The sequence below is a fragment of the Pelecanus crispus genome, chromosome 3 (genome assembly GCF_030463565.1).
Source record: "Pelecanus crispus isolate bPelCri1 chromosome 3, bPelCri1.pri, whole genome shotgun sequence".
In the NCBI taxonomy this organism is placed as follows: domain Eukaryota; kingdom Metazoa; phylum Chordata; class Aves; order Pelecaniformes; family Pelecanidae; genus Pelecanus; species Pelecanus crispus.
In genome coordinates this window covers 13,227,037-13,246,971 of record NC_134645.1, presented here as the reverse complement: position 1 = coordinate 13,246,971, position 19,935 = coordinate 13,227,037, and the positions used below count along the sequence as shown (strand labels likewise).

The following is a 19,935-nucleotide window of genomic DNA, read 5'->3' as shown; positions in this document are numbered from 1 at the left end:
CAGCCACTGGTGTGGGTTTGTCTAGCACTACTGTTTCTCACACCGCCTCCCAGTCCAGGTCTCCCCTGGCTTACAGTCTTACCAGTTGCAAAGTCCAGGCTGATCTTCTGGAAGTGACACCTGTAGTTTCTTGATAGTCCATCAATTAGTGGCAATGTTTGTTTCTTGTCGTTGTATCTATGTTTGTATTGCCAGGTCTGTGTCTCTGTATATTTTGTTTCTGGTTTCCCCCTTTTCCCTCAGTTTCCCAATTGACAAGGTCCCCAATCAGATAACCTCACTAGAATAAACATTCTCACACGCTCACATGCCTCTCATCAATTAGTGTGGCTGACCAGGTTTGGTTCTCATCACTGCCTCCCTTATCATTTGTTGGCCATGTTTGTGTCCCTGTATGTTCTTGTCACTCTCCTTTGACATACCCTTACAGCTACCAGGCCATTGGAAGTACTTGCAAATAAAAATACTTTCAGTCCACAGTGGTACTAAATCAGCTGTCAGTAGTTGTGAAGCATGGCAACTCGGCATGTCTAGCATGAACAGTTCTGCACCAGAAAGACACAGCACAGATTTTATCATTGAACTGGAAACTGATGGTAGGCAGTGACTGTGATCCCCTCCCAGCTTTAGCCGAAGAGATAGACAGCCCACCACACATTGTCCTTCAGTTGTGTGTGTGCTGTCTCTAATAGCTTCCACATGAATGCTGACCTTTTGAAGACACATTGCTGACTTTGCTATCCATTTCCTCACCTTCAGAGCTGTTGCAATATGTGCTTTGCCAGTCATTTACAATGACAGGGATACATCCAGAGTGACCTTGTGAACTGTTATGTTCTTAGGATTGCAGCATAAAAAAGTTTTAACATGTGAGGTAGTTTGGGGAGCTTATTAGCTTATTTGTAATGCATTGCAGTTTTCAGTGTGATCCATTTTACCTTCTAGGGTCTTTCTGTTTTGAAGACCTGCAATGATGACATGAGGTCATTTCTTTGCATGAATCTTTTGAGTTAGACCTTTATGTACAAAGATTTGATTTGACTTGTTTAGCCTAACTTTGCTTTCAGGACAGATAAAGGTAGCTGCTGTTCTACAGAAAACAGATTTAGTTTGCTGTTGAGCACTCTTAATTGGTCCTCTAATTTTAATACACAACCAGGAAACTAATTCATTTACATGGCTAGTTCTTTGTAAGTCACTTCAGTTTCCTTACAGTAAGATCTAAATTGCAAGACCATTTAATGATTAGCTTATAATAAGTCAGCAACTTGGGATAATTTTCTAGTCAGAACACTGTCGCGTTCAACTCCTTAATTCATCGGTTTCTACAACCTTTGAGTAAGCTGAAGCATTGATGCTTTGGACATACTATTTGATTTTGTGTACCTGGTATTCTTGTTCTGCACTGTCACAGTAGTAATATGAGAATATAATTATTAATGTTCAGAGTTAATGTATTTTGAAAGCATCTAAAATTTCTATGAACCTTCACAATTTTTATTAAATGACATTTTGATTCTGGGATGAGGGGGGTTTTTAATCAGTGTGACAGTAAAGTGATAGTATGGGCTCAGAAAAACCTTTACAAGTTAACAGGTGTGGAGTCAGACTGTCTTATCGTTTATATTTCTGCAGTTTTTCTGCATTTAAGGAGCTCTCAAGGTGGCAAATCAGGTAATTGGGCTATAATTTTTAAGATAACCACTTAAAAGAAACTTCAGTTTAGCCTTCAATATAATGAATGAAAAACATGCATGAAGCAGGAGTAACACAACTGAACTACACGTTTGACCATGCACGTACAAACAAATAATGCTATTACTGTTAAATGGTAAAGGAAGGTTTGCATTAGATGTTGTTATTTGCTTGTAGTGGAACATAGAATAAGACATACCTTCCCACCTCATCTGACATGTTATATTCATGAACCTCAGAAGCAAGAACAATCAGGGTCACCTTATGATTAATTTTACCTTACCGGGCTGTTGCCCTAATTTATTTCCTTTTTTTATTAGATTTGAGAAACAAACTGCCTCTCCACTATGGTTTTTTTTCCTGGGAGAGGTCCTTTTGTAGCTGATGTACTACTGTTGCCCTGTCCAGTGAGGCTTTTCCATTCAACTTACGCAGTATAAATTGCATATCACAGAATGGTTGAGGTTGGAAGGGACCTCTGGGGATTGTCTTGTCCAACTGCCTGTTCAAGCAGGGTGACACAGAGCAAGCTGCCCTTGACCATGTCCAGACAGCTTTTGAATATCTCCAAGGACAGAGACTCCACAGCCTCTAAAGGCAACATGCGCCAGTGCTTGGTCACCCTCACTGTGAAAAAGTGTTTCCTGATGTTCAGATTATACCTCCTGTGTTTCAGTTTGTGCTCATTGCCTCTTGTCCTGTCATTGGACACCACTGAAAAAAGCCTGGCTCTGTCCTCTTTGCACCCTCCCTTCAGATACTCATGTATATTGATACCCCTGAGCCTTCTCTTCTCCAGGCTAAACAGTCCCGGCTCTCTCAGCCTTTCCTGATATAAGAAATGCTCTAGTTCCTTAATCATCTTCATGGCGCCTTTGCTGGACTCTCTCCAGTATGTCCATAGCTGTCTTGTACTGGGGAGCCCCAGTGCTCCAGGTGTGTCTCGCTAGTGCTGAGTATAGAGGGCAAAGATCACCTCCTTCAGCCCACTGGCAACAGTTCTCCTAATGCAGCCCAGGATGGTGTTGGCCTTTTTTGCTGCAAGGGCACATTGCTGGCTGATGGTCAACTTGGTGGCCACCGGGATCTGCCAAGCTACTTTCCAGCTGTTCAGCCCCCAGGATGTATTGGTGCATGTGGTTCCTCCCCAGGTGCAGGACTTTGCACTTGCCCTTGTTGAACTTCATGAGGTTCCTGTCAGCCCATTTCTCCAGCCTGTCAGGGTCCCTCTGTATGGCAGCACAACCCTGTGGTGCATCAGCTACTCCTCCCAGCTTTGTATCATCAGCAAACTTGCTGAGGGTACACTCTGCCCCACCATCCAGATCATTAATGAAGATACTGAACACAGTTGGGCCCAGTATTGACCCCTGGGGTACACCACTAGTTACTGGCCTCTGGAGTTCATGCCACTGATTACCATGCTCTGGGCCCAGTTGTTCAGCCAGTTTTCTATCCACCTTATTGTCTGCTCATCCAGCCCATACTTCATCACCTTCTCTGTGAGAATCTTATGGGAGATAGTGTCAAAAGCGTTACTGAGGTCAAGACATAATATCCACAGCTTTCCATTTCATCACAGAAGGTTATACCATTGGTCAAGCGTGACTTCCCCCGGTGAATCCATGCTGACTACTCCTGATCACTTTCTTGTACGTCATGTGCCTGGAAATGGTTTCTAGGATTGGTTGTTGCATCAGCTTCTCAGGGATCTAGGTGAGGCTGACTAGCCTGTAGTTCCCTGCATCCTCCAGTACGTCAGCCTTTTCCAAGTCCTATGTCACCAGGTCCCCTGCCCCATTCAGCAGTGATCCCACATTTTTCCTAGTCTTCCTTCTGCCACTTAGATACTTACAGAACCCCTTCTTTCCACCTTTGACATGCCTTGCCAGATCGGGCTTTGGCTTTCCTAACTGCATCTCTGTGTGCTCAGTGTCTCTGTAGTTCTTCTCAAGTTACCTGTGACTGCTTCCATCTTCTTTTTATGTTTGAGTTTTCCCAGGAGTATCTCATTCATCCATGCAGGCCTCCTGGCATTTTTGCCTGACTTCCTGCTTGTTAGGATGAACAGCTCCTGAGCTTGGAGGAGGTGATCCTTGAATATGACCAGCTTTCTTGGGCTCTTCTTCCCTCCAGGGCCTTATTCCACAGGACTCTTCCAAACAGATCCTTGAAGAGCCAAGGCTGCCTTCAATCTTCACATCCCTAACAAGCCCTTCCTTGTTTGTGAGTACAAGGTCCAGCAGAGCACCTTTCCTTGTTGGTTTCTTTGTCACTTGAGCCAGGAAGTTGTTGTCAATGCACTCCAGGTATCTCCTGGATTGCTTATGCCCTTCTGTATTATTTCTCCAGCATCTGTTGGGGTGCTTAAAGTCCTCCGTGAAGACCAGGGACTGTGAACGTGAGGCTCCTTCTAGTTGTCTGTAGAATGCTTTGTCCACTTGATCTTCCTGATCAGGTGTCCTTTAGCAGACAGACATGCCCTACAATGTCACCCATATTGGTCTGCTTTTTCATCCTTACCCATAAGCTCTCAGTTGGTTCATCATCCATCACCAGAGCAGAGCAGATCTCCGCGCATTGCAGCTATTTTCTCACATAAAGGGCCAACTCCAGCTCCTTGTCTTCCCAGCCTGTCCTTTCTAAAGAGCCTGTATCCCTCCACTGTAGCAGTCCATTCATGTGAGCCATCCACAATGTCTCTGCAATTTCATCAAGACCATAGACTTGCAACTGCCCACAGATCTCTTAATTTCTCATGTTTATTCTCCATGCTGCATGCATTAGTGTACAGGCATTTCAGAGAGGCATCTTAGCATGCTGATTTCCCAGGAAGCACTTTTCCGTTAACAGTGTCTTGCAGACACTTCCTTGCTTGCATGCAAATGCTGGAGGTGACCCCACTCAAGCCTTGTTCTGATGATTTTTGCTTTTCCTTTTGTTCATATCACTCCAGACCATTTGTTCATCGACCCTGTCTGTCACCCCCTCAGAGGTCTGCTGGTAACTCTTTCCCTCCTCTGTTGTTCCTAGTTTAAAGCCATCCACACCAGGTCAGCCATCCTACTGGTAAAGATACCTTTGTCCCACTTAGCAAGGTGGATCCAATCTCTCCCAAGCACACATTGATCCTCAAGCAAGGTCCTGTTGTCATAGAAACCAAAATCCTGTTGCTGACACCACCTCCACAACCAATTGTTGACCTGCATTATCAGTGCCCTTCTCTTTATGCCCTTTCCCTTTCTCAGCAGAGTTGAAGAGAACACTACCTGGGCCCCTGCCCAGGAAGGGTTGTGGTGGTTCTGTGATTCCCTTGGGCTAAATTAAGGTGAAACAACACCAAACAATCGATTAAACATTTTATTGATGGCAAAAAACCAACCTGAACTTGGAAAGCATAATGGTAGGCCACCTGAACCAGGACAGCACAATGACAGGCAATGTGGGTTCTAATTGAAATACTTATAAGAGGTAAGGAAAAAGAAGAAAAGGCAGGGGAGAGAGAGAGATCACCACCCTTGGATCCCACAATGTCGATGGTAAACATGGCAATTCTCTGGTGGTGGGTGCACTGCTCTTGGAGTGCAGGGCCACTGGCTGCACCAGCACCGGGTGGAGAGGCAGGTCTGGAACAGCAGCAGCATGGAGTCTGAGAAGTTGTGTCTTTTATAGGCTAGCTCCCGCCCCACTGAGGACCCACACGGTTCTTGTTCCACAAAGTTCTTCATCTTCTGTGTAGTCGCCACTGTGAGGGGTGTCCTGGCAATCAGCTTCTCACCTGTGGTGCTATGCAGACCCCAATTTGTCGGCATTGAGACCTTAACCTGACTCACCACAATGTGCGAGACATTAACTCTTTCAGTCTCTCACAGCCCCCATGCCCCTGACTATCGCCCCTGGAGCTCTGTAGTTGCTTTTGATACTCTCCAGCTTGCTCCTGGCAGTATCATTGGTGCCCTCATAGAAGAACAGCAAGGGGTAATAGAGGGTTGGACAAGCTTCAGCAGTCTCTCCCCGCCATCTGGAATCCAGGCCCCTGGCAAGCAGCAAACTTCTCTAGACGACAGGTCAGGTCAGCAGATGGGTGCCTCTTCTCCACAGCAGGGAGTTGCCCACTGCTATCAGTGACTGTTTCCTCCCAGTGGTCTTGTATTGTTCAGGGTCAGTTGGCCCAGATACTTTGCTTGAAAACACATCTGGCTCCTCCTTAGCCTTGAGGGCAGTGAATATATTTCATAGTGGCAAGCCTTTAGGTGGAGCTGGTGCGCTCCTCTTGGTGCCAGAAGTCACTAGCTTCCATTGCTCACGCCGTTGAGCAACATTTAACACATATGAACACCATATGGAAAAACACACGTAGTGTGCATTTTGTTCTAGGCTTCAAGTGTGCTGCAGTGGGATAATTCTGTTGAACTGGTGGGGGGGAGGTTGTGGTCCATTATAATCCCCAGATCCTTTTTCTGTTGCTGTTTAGTCAGTCTCTGTTTTGTGCTTGTGCTTTTGATTTCTCAGCAAAGCATTCTGCATCTGTCTTTGTTGAATTTCAGTGTTTTGGTTTCAAACTGTCTGCAGTTTGTCAAACCTACATTGACTTCTCCTTCTGACCTGCCGTATGCTTGCAGCCTTTCCCAAGATGAGACCCTCAACGCATTTTTTTCAGTCTCTTTTCCACCATCCAAGTCATTCATGAAGATACTTGCAGGTATTAAACCATAACAAATCCACAGCAGGATCCTATCTGGAAAACACTCTTGGCCTGACAGCAGACTGCTGGTAATGGAGATACATACTTTAATGATGATTTTGCCTGGTTCTTATTTCCCTAGGTTTTTTGTGAGAGCATCATGCCGAACTGTGTCAGAATACAAGTCCAATTCTGTCACAGTAGCACCTTAGCCTTGGTAGCTTGTTGCTGCCAGTTTTGGCCAGTGCTTTATCTTGTTATCCTTTTCAGTTACACAACACATTCACATATATGTAAGTATCCTCCAAAACCCAGGAAATACTTTTCCACTTAATGAATGTTTTTCCCTGTTTTATAACTGATGGAACTAGACTGTGCATTTCCTGAAACAGGTTCGATGTCTAAGAAAAAAAATGTGCTTATGTCCAATGTGCTCTGGGCAGGAGGCATCATTGGCCTTATTAAGAAGTATAATGATAGATCAGTGTGTAAAATTTTGTAGATGAAGTGTGTTTGTGTGAAAGAGAGACTTCATTATGTGCTCATGACCTGAAAACAAGCTGTAACATTATATGTTTATGCAAAATTGTGGTTTTAGGCATGGCATAGATAAAGCTCTTGCTGATTTTACCTTAGTCCGTGACATGCTTTTGTGTTATACTCTAAGGGAAGGATTCATAGCAGCAGTGGGAGCTGCCTGCAATTTTAGAACAATCAAATTCCTTGTGGACGTACTACACAGCAAGATGTAACTTGAGGCAGGCTCTGGACTTTGTGTCTGCCACCGTTCCAGGATGCTGCTGTTTCTAGCACATGCCAGTTGGATGGAAACTACCAGGGTATTGCTTGTCTGTGCTGCAGAATATGCTACCTTTTGGAGTGTGGACAGCTCTTAATCTTCATCTCTGACTTGATTTTACAATTAAAGTACTCTGGTAGCCACATTGATACATCTCTAAGTAGTGTAAATTAGTTCCTAATGTGAATTAATAAAGGGAAATGCAAAACAATTTGTCAAATACACTTACATGGCTGTGAAGCCCAGCAGTGATACCCTGTAGCTGTAAATAATAGGTATAAGAAATGACAGTTATTCATAGTTTTCACATTAGACCATGGCATATGTAGACTGTCTTCACTTAAAGTATAAAAGGTTCCTTCTGTTTGCTGATGGCATTACAGCTGTATAGTTATGTATGCTGAAGCCTCTTGCTTTGCGAAATTACAGCTGGCAGTTTATTTCCAGTTTCTGTACATAGGATTCAGGCAGCTATCTAAACAAATGATCACAACAAAGCCTAATGTTTTAGTAGAAGAGGTAAAGTCACTGTTACACTTAAACATTCCTTTCTTGAATCATAGAATCATTTAGGTTGGAAAAGACCTTTAAGATCATCCAGTCCAACCATTAACCAACACTACCAAGTCCACACTAAACCATTTAAGGATAGGCTAGACTAAACCATGTCCCAAAGTGCCACATCTACCCGTTTTTTGAACACCTCCAGGGATGGTGACTCCACCACCTCTCTGGACAGCCTGTTCCAATGCTTGACTACCCTTTCCGTGAAGAAATTTTTCCTAATTTCCAGCCTAAACCTCCCCTGGCGCAGCTTGAGCCCATTTCCTCTCGTCCTATCGCTAACTACGTGGGAGAAGAGACCAACACCCACCTCACTACAACCTCCTTTCAGGTAGTTGTAGAGAGCGATAAGGTCTCCCCTCAGCCTCCTCTTCTCCAGGCTAAACAACCCCAGTTCCCTCAGCCGCTCCTCATAAGGCCTGTGCTCCAGACCCTTCACCAGCTTTGTTGCCCTTCTCTGGACACGCTCCAGCACCTCAATGTCTTTCTTGTATTGAGGGAATCCCTGCAAAGTGGAGAAAACCCCCATTATATAGTCAGGATTGCATATTAGACAAGTGAAAATCCAAGTTTAAAAAGTACTGTAATATGAACATGTGAATGTGAACTTAACTGAGAGTAGTCCCTTAGTGTGGATTTAAATTGGATGTCCTATTTCCAAACTCTTGTTAGTGGCTCCCCAGAAAACCTCATGTAGATTGCCCATAACAGGTTGTGTTAGTTTATAGGAAGGATACATTTTAAATACTTCTTCTGGTTACCTTTGTATCTTTCTCAGTGTGAGAAAATTTGTTACATTTAAATGACCCTATTCTCTTATATAGGCCTCATTGAATTAAACCACAGTAAGGCAGCCTGAGTGCCACAGACAAATTAAAAATGAGCACAACTTTGTCTCCACAGCTGGAGTTTGCAGTTGGAATCCTTTCCTTTTGTGTTTGGAATAAATTGTGTTCAGTGGCTGATCGGCTAGTTTGCTGGCTTCTGAGTTTCATCTATTAAACAATCTGCAGAAACCTGATTGAGATGAGATGGGAGAAAAGCAACAATAAAACTGCCAGAAATTAAATGCTTTAAGTCACTGAAAATGAAACTTTGCCTTTCAGAGGTCATTCACATGTTATTGTCTCTAAAACTTGACTTTGTCTTGTAGCATAGAAAACAGTGATTTCTCAAATGGCAGAACAAATTGCTTTGGATGGTTATAGTTTCTTTTCCAATTACAGATTAAAAGGGACATACTGGCACAATAGAACATGCAGCACTGGAATAGATTTTTTTTTTTCCTCATTTACTCAGCAGTAAGACTGTCTGCAGAGTGGACTAATCACTAACCTGGCTTTTCAGCTTTTAAGTAAGATATATTAGAATTATCACAAACCAATTTTTAAAGATTAATAGAGCTAGGCCACATGAAACAAATCTCTCTGGGGAACAAGAGAGCAAGATTAGACTCCTCAAAAAGTAACTCCTTCATTAAAATCTGGCAAGTCTAAGAAACCATTTGCAATTAATGCTAATGTACTATAATTATGCACTGGAGCTAATATAACACTCTATGATGGAGATGGATGCAGATGACACGCAAACCTCTGTTGTGTTTGTGGATCGTGAAATATGTTTGTCTCTCCTCCCCGCTCGCCTAGAAATTTCAAGTTGTTACAGTTATTAGCTTTTGTAATTTGGCCTGTGGTTTCCACAGACACACGCAAACTTTTTTCAATTATCTTATTGCTTTGAAAGCAAATGAGTGTTGCAACAGCCATTTGTTCTTTAAGCTTGATTAAAATAATTGTTTTTTCTTGAAATAGAGTATTTTCCTGTGTTTCCAATGTAGTTTTAGCTCCAAGGAGTCTGTTACCTGCTTTATTTCCATTCCCTGTCCTTCACGTTTTGCCAGTAATGTGATAACAAAGTGTAATTCATGCCAGTAGCTGGGCCAGGAGAAAGGAAGTGATGTCTCTGCACAGTACCTTGATAATCTGGGCTGTCTTACTCTCTTGATAGTGCATAGAATTCTGCTAGCTTTTGTAACCTGAAGGGGACAAGCATAACTTTTTCATGGGTGGTGGCTAGTGGCTGTTCTATTTTGCATAAACTGTGAAGCTGGTGAATTGCTGTTGCTGAGTCAGGAGGCAAGTAACAGGTTCACATTTTGGAGATCAACTGCAAACTGTGAATTTGGTGTAAGTGGGTGCAATGATGCCTTCCTCAATTTGCAGGCAGCTTCAGTCCCACTTTCACTGCTGAAAGCTTTTCTTACCAAGAGCTGAATAAAATAAAAATGTGGTAGGTTTTATTGGGCTACCCAAAGGTCTGTGAGCAGCAAGAGACACCAGTGCCAGTGGGCACTCATGCTCTTTCCCAGCAGCTCTGTGTTTATGTGTGTGAACCAGGACTTTAAAGTTAGTTTTACCATCATTAGGAGTTACTGGAGCTGTCATTCAGCAGTTGGTCACCTGAAATTGCAAAGGAAGCAGTTTTGAAGGTATGTAGGTATTACTTTTTAGAAGAGACAGTCTTGGTCAGGATTTAGATCCTCTCCCCTTGTAATGGCTTCTTTTTAATACTCTCTTAAGTAAACTTGTTACTTTGCTTCTCTGCTGATAGCAGTAATAGTAGTAGTCAACTTGGGAAGTACTACGAGTGTTATTTGTCTGCTGAGTGGGAGAAAGAAATTGCATTTTGATTGATGAATGTTCTCAGGATGGTGGTGTGTGTTTGTGGAAGAGTAAGCTGCCAGTGCTATTTCTAAGGAGTACTACCCAAACCTGTGGTACTAAACAATTCTTCACATTGCATTTTTTTATGGTTTTATGTTTTGAGTTCATAGGTGGTGACATTTTCATTTGGTTTTGCAATATGTTAAGTAAGGTGTATTTAGTATAAAAACCCCCATGATCTTTATGTTAGCGTGGCTGCAAAGACTGGGAAGAATGGTCTTCCCAGAATGGTTTTGCCATTTTTAAGATATAATGTGTTCTAACATGCTAGGTAACAAAAATAACTAAGAAGAGGTCTTAGTTCTTTTTTCTTCCTTAGCTAAGTTGTATGCTTATAAATAATCACATAATGCTAATTTTTTTTTTTCCCCCCCCAGGGCATGGTCTTCATTGCCACCGAGCTATTATCACCATCTGCAAACTAATTGGCATTAAAGACATGTATGCCAAGGTTTCTGGATCCAAAAACTTGATTAATATAACCAGAGCTCTCTTTAAAGGCTTGACAGAACAGGTAGATTGCACTCTCAGTGGTTCTATACAGTAGGCCAAGGGACAGAATGGGATTGATATTGTAATAGTTTGTGGTCAAACAGTTTATATTCTAGGCTTAAAATGAAGTAATTTTCCAAAGAGCAAACAAAATCAGCATGTGAGTAATTCCTCAGCAGTTGTATGAATTTCTCCAGTCAGCTGTATGTAACTCTACCTGTTCCACAGCCAAGTGCCTGCAGGGGACATCTGAATTTCTGTGCTTTCATTAGTAATATTTTTGGTGACATCTGAAAAATTATGGGCAGAGGACAGGGATCTTGTTAGGTCCTGCAGGGAGGAAATTAGAAAAGCAAAAGTCCAGCTAGAACTCAATCTGGCCAGTGCTGTAAAAGACAATAAAAAATGCTTTTATACATACATCAGCAATAAAAGGAGAGCCAAGGAGGATCTCCATTCTTTGCTGGATGTGGGGGGGAACATTGTCACCGAGGACAAGGAAAAGGCTGAAGTACTTAATGCCTTCTTTGCCTTTGTGTTTAACAGCCAGACCAGTCATCCCCAGGGTACTCAGGCCCTTGAGCAAGAGGATAGGGATAGGGACCAGAATGGAGCCCACATAGTCCAGGAGGAAGCAGTTAATGACCTGCTACGCCACCTGGACGCTCACAAGTCTATGGGGCCAGGTGGGATCCACCCGAGAGTACTGAGGGAGCTGGCAGAGGAGCTCACCAAGCCACTCTCCATCATCTGTCAGCAGTCCTGGTTAACAGGGGAGGTCCCTGAGGACTGGAGGCTTGCCAATGTGACGCCCATCTACAAGAAGGGCCGGAAGGAGGACCTGGGGAACTACAGGCCTGTCTGCCTGACCTCAGTGCCGGGGAAGATTATGGAGAGGTTCATCTTGAGCGAACTCCACAGGCAAGTACAGGTCAACCAGGGGATCAGACCCAGCCAGCATGGGTTCGTGAAAGGCAGGTCCTGCTTGACCAAGCTGATCTCCTTCTATGACCTGGTGAGCCGCCTGGTAGATGATGGAAAGGCTGTGGATGTCATCTACCTGGACTTTAGCAAAGCTTTTGACACCGTCTCGCATAATATCCTCCTCGGGAAGCTGGCAGCTCACGGCTTGGACGGGCATACTCTTCGCTGGGTAAAGAACTGGTTGGGTGGCCGAGCCCAGAGAGTAGTGGTAAATGGTGTTAAGTCCAGTTAGCAGCCGGTCACGAGCAGTGTTCCCCAGGGCTCTGTTTTAGGGCCAGCCTTGTTCAATATCTTTATCAATGATCTGGATGAGGGGATCGAGTGTGCCCTCAGTAAGTTTGCAGGTGGCACCAAGTTGGGTGGGAGTGTCGATCTGCTGGAGGGTAGGATGGCCCTGCAGAGGGACCTGGACAGGCTGGACCGATGGGCCGAGGCCAACTGTATGAGGTTTAACAAGGCCAAGTGCCAGGTCCTGCACTTGGGTCACAACAACCCCATGCAACGCTACAGGCTTGGGGAAGAGTGGCTGGAAAGCTGCCTGGCCGAAAAGGACCTGGGGGTGTTGGTAGATAGCCGGCTGAACATGAGCCAGCAGTGTGCCCAGGTGCCCAAGAAGGCCAAGAGCATCCTGGCTTGTATCAGGAATAGTGTGGCCAGCAGGAGCAGGGAGGTGATTGTCCCCCTGTACTCGGCGCTGGTGAGGCCGCGCCTGGAACACTGTGTCCAGTTTTGGGCCCCTCAATACAAAAAAGACATTGAGGTGCTGAAGTGTGTCCAGAGAAGGGCAACAAAGCTGGTGAAGGGTCTGGAGCACAGGCCTTATGAGGAGCAGCTGAGGGAACTGGGGTTGTTTAGCCTGGAGAAGAGGAGGCTGAGGGGAGACCTTATCGCTCTCTACAGCTACCTGAAAGGAGGTTGTAGTGAGGTGGGTGTTGGTCTCTTCTCCCACGTAGTTAGCGATAGGACGAGAGGAAATGGGCTCAAGCTGCGCCAGGGGAGGTTTAGGCTGGAAATTAGGAAAAATTTCTTCATGGAAAGGGTAGTCAAGCATTGGAACAGGCTGCCCAGAGAGGTGGTGGAGTCACCATCCCTGGAGGTGTTCAAAAAACGGGTAGATGTGGCACTTTGGGACATGGTTTAGTCTAGTCTACCCTTGATTGGTTTAGGTGGGCTTGGTAGTGTAGGTTAATGGTTGGACTGGATGATCTTAAAGGTCTTTTCCAACCTAGACGATTCTATGATTCTATGACATTGTAATGCTAGTATATCTGCAGTCTATCTACCTGAATTCCTGCTGCTTATGCAATTAGCTCGTTTGAAACCCATGAGGATGAGCCTGATGAGTCATTTAATTTATGCAGTGTTTAAACTGTTTATTAGTAAATTACTTTTGTTTTTCCTATCCCATATACCATGTAGATTTTGACCTGAAGTAAACTAACATCATGCATCATTGCTTTGATTGTCTTTTCTCTTTCCTACTCCCAGGAGACTCACCAGCAGTTAGCGAACCAGAAGAATCTTTATGTAGTGGAGTTCCGGGAGGAACAGGGCCCTCTGCCCATCGTTGTGGCACTGCCTGAGGGGACTGTCCGCGAGGATCCTGAGCCTGAAGATGAGGTTCCAGACACAAAGCTGGAATGGAGTGAGGTGAAAGAAGCTCAGGGAATGAAGAAATCTCCTTGGGCGAATGTCAGACGGACAGCATGGTAAAAGGTTCAGTCCCTCTGTCTATTCTGTTCAGAGATGAAACTGGGAAAGTCCAGCCCAAATGGACAGCTTATCCAGGCTTACATTTCAGAAGAGGGCACCAGTAGTGCTCTCATGCCATTCATATTGCTGTTCCCATTGCTACCATTCAGTAACACTGTTTGCTTTCCCACAGTTCTTCTGACCACTGTTCAGCTAGGGACATTCAGACGGAAACAGCCAATGAACATGACTTTGACTTCAAGCATGTATTTACTCGATTCCTGAAGATGATGTTTAATCAACAGACCCCATGTTTCTTTCACAAGCTCTTGGGAAACTACTGAAAAGATAAGATTGTGAAAGCAATAAAGAATCCTCAGAATGAGTTCAGTGTGAGTTTGTTGGAGTCTTTTTTGCAAAATGCCAATGTCTGGGAGATCTTGAAGCAAGCAGCTGTAGTGGGAGTTAATGTGTGCATGTTGTGTGCACTCTCCATCTGCCTCCCTAGGCTCACTCATTATGGTGGGGGAACTGTGAAATCAGAAGGTAGAAGTTGTGTGTCTTCTGGTGGGCGGGAAGGGGGGCAAGGTCATGGTGGGCAACAGCTGGAGTTGTGCAAACACTATTCGTGCAAGTGGGGGAGTTCCCCAAATGAGGCAGAGCCCAAATATCTGAGGACAGCCACCCTGGTCTCCTGTGGGATTTTGCAGTGTTTTGACTGGCATTGGAAGTCCAGCCCAAAACTTGCAAATCCAGCCTTTCTTACAGTACTAGCCTCTGCACATGTGCTGGGATAAGACCTAATTTTATCTTCTGCCAGTTTGGTACTGAGCATAATAGAGTCTTGGACCCTACCCAGAACTCGGAAAGTGCTACAGCTGACGGAGGATTAAAGGAGAAAGAGAAAGTCCACACCAGCCTCTGACCAGAGATGGAATAAACCCCTTCATGTAGCAGATCTCCAGCTGAAGCACACAGAGGTACGTGCTAGATGCTAGATTAACTCACTGGTTGGAGGATCCATCACCCAAGTCCCACCAGAAGATAAACAGACTCTGCGTCCACATGCTAGGACACAATGCTCTGCCTCACAACTCCATGTTTTTGTCTTGGGCATGGCAAAAGAAACAGTGGAACTGAACCCAAACAGGATTGCAAAGTGTTCAGTTTGCAAACTGTCTTGTAAGCAGCATATGAAACTACTGTTCAAGAATGTGTGCTCACATTTAGCTTGCATCTTACTGTTGAGCAAAATCAAGAATGAATAAACCTGGGCTAAAGGAATCAAATCTTGTTGGATTGAGATGACCTTCAGTTTGCCTCTCTCAGTGCAGAAACAGTGAGCTGAAGTGAGTTGGCTCTGCCAGTGACCCAAAACAGCCTCAGCTTGGGTAGTAGAGAGAGCCTAAAGTGACTAACTGGATCAGCTGTTTGTCATTTGCTTCCCTGTGTTGCAGTGAGCAGGTGGATCATGCCAGCATTTCCTCTCTTCTCAGAATCGGGAATATAGTGTGTGTCCGTAGCAGGTGATTGGATCCACACTTGGAGATGTCTTGCTGCTTCCTTGCACTCTGTTCTTGCATTTCCTCTCCCAACACATGGAGAAGCCCCCCATATTCTGGCCTAAGAATGGTGATGGTGGCACAGGAGATCATACAAGGCCACTGCTGCACAAAAATTAGGGATGTGGGTGATGTCAAGGTCTCCAGCAATGCCCCATCTGCATAGTGGGATGAGATGGCAGAATTGGGCAGGCCCTTGTATGATCTTGGGAAGGGCTGAAGAAAGACGAGCTGTAGGGACAGGTCCTTAGCCAGCAGCACCCAGTGCAGAGCAAGTTGTAAAGTCCATTTCTCCCCAGCTGACCTGGACCTGAACACTGTTCCTTGTGCAACCCAAACAGATCTCACACCACATTTTCCCAGCTCATGAGGTGCATAGGCCATCACTCTGCACAAGGGTCCCAGCCTGTCTTTTGTGAGTAGAGATCTGCAGACAGACATCTCCCTTGAACCCTCCTTGGTTACTCAGTAATTTCTGTTCTCACTGCTAGTGCAGGGTAAAACAACACATTGTTCTCAGTGGATCTTTTCTCCATCAGCCAAAGCACTGGGAAGTGTCTTGATTTCTAGCTGGTGCCTCCAAGAGAATCCACACAAACTTTACAGGTCCACCTTGTGTGCTAGTAGAAATGAGGAGCTGCAAGGTAAGGAAGTGGTAGGGTAAATGTCATTTGCCTTTTCAGAACTTACAGAAAGTAATGTAGTAACCACCAATCTCCCTCTTTCCCCAAGGTCTGCACAATAGCTATACTTGCATCTGCTCCCATGAGGGTCTTCAGGACTTCTGAAGACTCTGCCTTCCTTCTGCTCTCTGGATGAGGTTTAGGGCTCTCAGACCCACAGGACAATAACTCATGTTTGAGCATTTCCATGAATCAGGCATTTCCATTTGTATCCTCAAATCAAAGTGGGGTTTCAGTGCTTGATTCTGTTAGCACAAGGGAGACCAAGGAGCAGGAGGGGGCTGCGGTCTCGGTGCAAAGATCAGAGGTGGGGAATGGACCGGAGCTGGGTCAGGAGAGGGGGAGGCAGACCAAGCCAGCCATGAATCACTCTGCCACAGACCCACATGGAGCTTTGATCCCTCCATAGAAGTAATCTTTTGTGGGTTTCCTGTTTTCACAAGTTTGTTCATATTAATATAGACACTTGTATAGATGTTTTACCCAGCATACAGTTTGCTCATCACTCGCACATAAAGCTGACTGTAGAATGAGAAACATCAGAAACTCCTGCATTTTCCATGGAGCTGGCCATAATTTTCTATTAAGTTTCTTTGCTTTCAGACAGAGCAAATTCTTCTGCAATTCAGGAGAAGGTGGAAGTGCTTCTAACTCATTGCATAACTGGAGGCAAGGTATCCAATATACAAATATTTGTGGAACAGCTAACATTGCAGTTAAGAAGCTATTTAATTAAGCAAGAGCAACCAAGATTACAACTGAACATATTTAATGAATGATATGTCTGTAATCTTGCTTTTATCACAGGAGCTGAGGTTTTGACTGCCTTCAAGTGGATAGTTTGTTTTAACTAAAGTCTCATTACCTGCTCTCTAGAGTAGGTGGCTGCAGACCTCCTTGTTTTGCTGAGGAAGCTGGAGGAGAAGAGCAGAGATGGCAACTCTAGTTACACTACCAGTTGAAAGCTGGTAGTGGATGTGGAGATGCACCAGTTTTAACAGTGTGATGGGACTTGTAAATGCTCTGAAAAAAGGGCTGATTTGTGGCTTTTTAAATGGGCTGCTCCATCTAGGTACATCTGCGAGGGACGGGGAGGATGAATGAAATGTCATGAGGAGGATGCTGTTGGAGATCAGGTGCCAGTCTGGGGGTGGATCTGGAAATGTCTGAGCAAATGCAGAGTCTGGTATGGAGCAGCCCCATATATTGGACCGGGCTAGCAGCAGCTCTGCAGGCAAGAACTGCGGGTGCCTTGTGGTCAACAAACTGCAAGGGCCAACTGTGTGCAAGCAGCACTTAGCAGAGCTGTGTCACATTTTGGGGAGCCATGCTAATATGCAATTAACCCCAGACAAGTGTATCTACAGGAGAGGGATCAAGCCTGTAGTGTTCATCATGCCCAATGTTTCTAGTGGGGTGACAGCAAATTCTCAGGTTAATGCTATCCTCAGGGCTTTCTGTGGGTACGAGACGTGGTGCACATATGGTAGATGGTTTGTAGGTCCTGGGAGATTCTCTGAGCTCTGGGCAGCATCTTTCCCTTCAGAAGCATTGAGGTGTGCCATTTTCCAGGTAGCTACCTTGGGCTGCCCAGCTTCCAGGGCATGTGGGTCTTCATGGCTGTATTGAGACCATGCAGCCCTCCTGGGCATGATGGGCAATGGAGACCTCAGAGTGCTTTTTTCATTTTCTTTTCCTCTTTTTTCTCTTCTTTCCACCACGCAGGGAACATGCATATTGCTGCAACTCACCTAGCACCTGACGGGTGCACTTCAGCAGCCTGGTGCAACAAAGCCACACCTCACTGTGTCCCTGTCCTATGGTGGGGCCCAGCAGCTCTGTGCCAAGCAGGGACATTCATTCACATGCAAGCTGTTCAGCTGCATGGGCTTGAAGTTGGGGCCGCACTGGGAGGGTTTCAAAGTTGCAGCACTGCTTTGTACCAGTTCATTTGGATGCTCTTGACCCTGTGGTGGCCCTTCTCTCTGCCCAGCCCTCCCCAGGCAAAGACTTGGCCCAGGTTACATTGCCATGTCCACAACCTTGTCTCAGGCCACTCCCCAGCTGCACTGGGGCTGATGAGCACTCCATGCCAGCAGCACCTGCCTGTTTTTTTCCAGTGCTGGTTTACAGCAAGGTTATGCTAATGCTGGGGCAGAGGAGGGGGAATATCTCAGCAAACCAGGTGGGGCCAGAAGGAAAGGGACAAGCAGGTGAACTAGTGCAGCCTGGTGTAAACTGGTGTGTGGCAGGGAAGGGAGAAGCAAAGGGCAAGGCAGAAAGAATTGGGGAGGAGAGATGGGAGCCCTGCCAAGCTATACGCTGCAGACATGATGGCCACAAGGCATAGGGATGTGAATGTGAGGGGACAGACAGCTTGGTGCAGAGATGCTGCCCACACCTGGGTGCAGAAGGTGGACAGAGATATCGCATTCCAGGGTATGACCACAAATGTCTGCCTTTGTAAAGAGACCCAAACAGAAAGGTGTCTTTGTGTTTTAATACTAAATTCAGGGGCGTTAATAGAAGCAGGGCAAATCTGGGCACCAAACCCTGCCCCCACCCCCCACCCCCCCCCATGATGTGATGTTGAAACAAGTTCAACAGGTAGGTGCATGTTAAACCTTCAGAACGAAGCACCATTGTCCAAAGCATCTGTGAGTTCCCTCTGCTCTGAAAAGGGGTTTCTTTTTCCACCTCTGTTGCAATCAGTTTGCTTTTGTCACACTAACACAAGCAAAACATGTCAGGCTGGTTTTCAGCAAGGAAAAAAAAACCAAGAAAAAAAAACCCAAATGTTTTCCTCACATTTAAATTAAAAAGCTTCAACCCAAACCGATGGTCACAGATCAAAAGTCCACCTGGATCTGAAGCAACAGAGGTGTCTCCAAGTAAACTTTTATTTCCCTTTCATTCTCCAGTCCTTGTTATTATCCTGGAACTTCAGCCTCAAAATGGAAGCATTTTTTGCCTCACAAGCTGGAAGGGCTCATTTGGTACCACTGTTTGTTAGGAACCTCTAACATGTGAAAACACCCCTTCTTGGGTGTAAACCCCATTTAAATTAATTCATTGTCGTGGTTTAAGTCCAGCCAGCAACTAAGCACCACACAGCCACTGGCTTACTCCCCCACCATGGGATGGGGGAGAGAATCAGAAGGGTAAAAGTGAGAAAACTCGTACAATGAGATAAAGACAGTTTAATAGGTAAAGCAAAAGCTGCACACATGAGCAAAGCAAAATAAGGAATTAATTCATGACTACCTATCAGCAGGCAGGTGTTCAGCCATCTCCAGGAAAGCAGGGCTCCATCACGCATAACGGTTACTTGGGAAGACAAACGCCATCACTCCCAATGTCCCCTCTTCCTCCTTCTTTCCCACAGTTTTTATTCTGAGCATGACATCATATGGTCTGGAACATCCCTTTGGTCAGTGGGGGTCAGCTGTCCCAGCTGTGTCCCCTCCAAACTTCTTGTACACCCCCAGCCTACTCACTGGTGGGGTGGGGTGAGAAGCAGAAAAGGCCTTGACTCTGAGTAAGCACTGCTCAGCAGTAGCTAAAGCATCCCTGGATTATCAACATTGTATTTTCAGCACAAATCCAAAATAGCCCCATACTAGCTACTATGAAGAAAATTAACTCTACCCCAGCCAAAACCAGCACACTCACTCAAGTTAACACTGGAGTAATTTGAGCATTCAGATGAACATCATCACTGAGATTAACCTGAGTTTGTTTAGTCCCTGGCTACAGAACCCCACAGACTCCCCTTGCAGAAAAGCCCTCTCATTCATGCCCACATCTGTGCCTCCTCCTTAGGCATTGGCCTCTTACAGTGCAGTGCTCCTGAGGCTGTACAGGGCTGTGTACCTGTGCGCAGCAAAGGGAAAAATTACTTGTCTATTTGCAAAATCACAGCAAACCCATCTTTATTAGTGGTCTATGTGAGAGCAGCCATGCACCAAAGACAAGACTTGATTGCCTCTGCTTATTCAAGATATTATTCTAATCATCCATACAATTGTCCTACAGTCTACCATGCACCTTCTAAGTT

General features: G+C 45.2%; 1 protein-coding gene across 1 annotated transcript in view; it reads left to right on the top strand.

Moving 5' to 3' along the window:
• Nucleotides 1-13,998, top strand: part of MRPS5 (mitochondrial ribosomal protein S5) — a 75,006-nt gene extending 61,008 nt beyond the window's left edge. Inside the window, exons 10-11 of the mRNA XM_075707836.1 lie at nucleotides 10,843-10,979; nucleotides 13,430-13,998. Of these exons, the coding sequence (XP_075563951.1) occupies nucleotides 10,843-10,979; nucleotides 13,430-13,654 (362 nt within the window). The 3' untranslated portion in view covers nucleotides 13,655-13,998. The remainder of the gene's footprint in view (nucleotides 1-10,842; nucleotides 10,980-13,429) is intronic.
• Nucleotides 13,999-19,935: the final 5,937 nt, after the last annotated feature.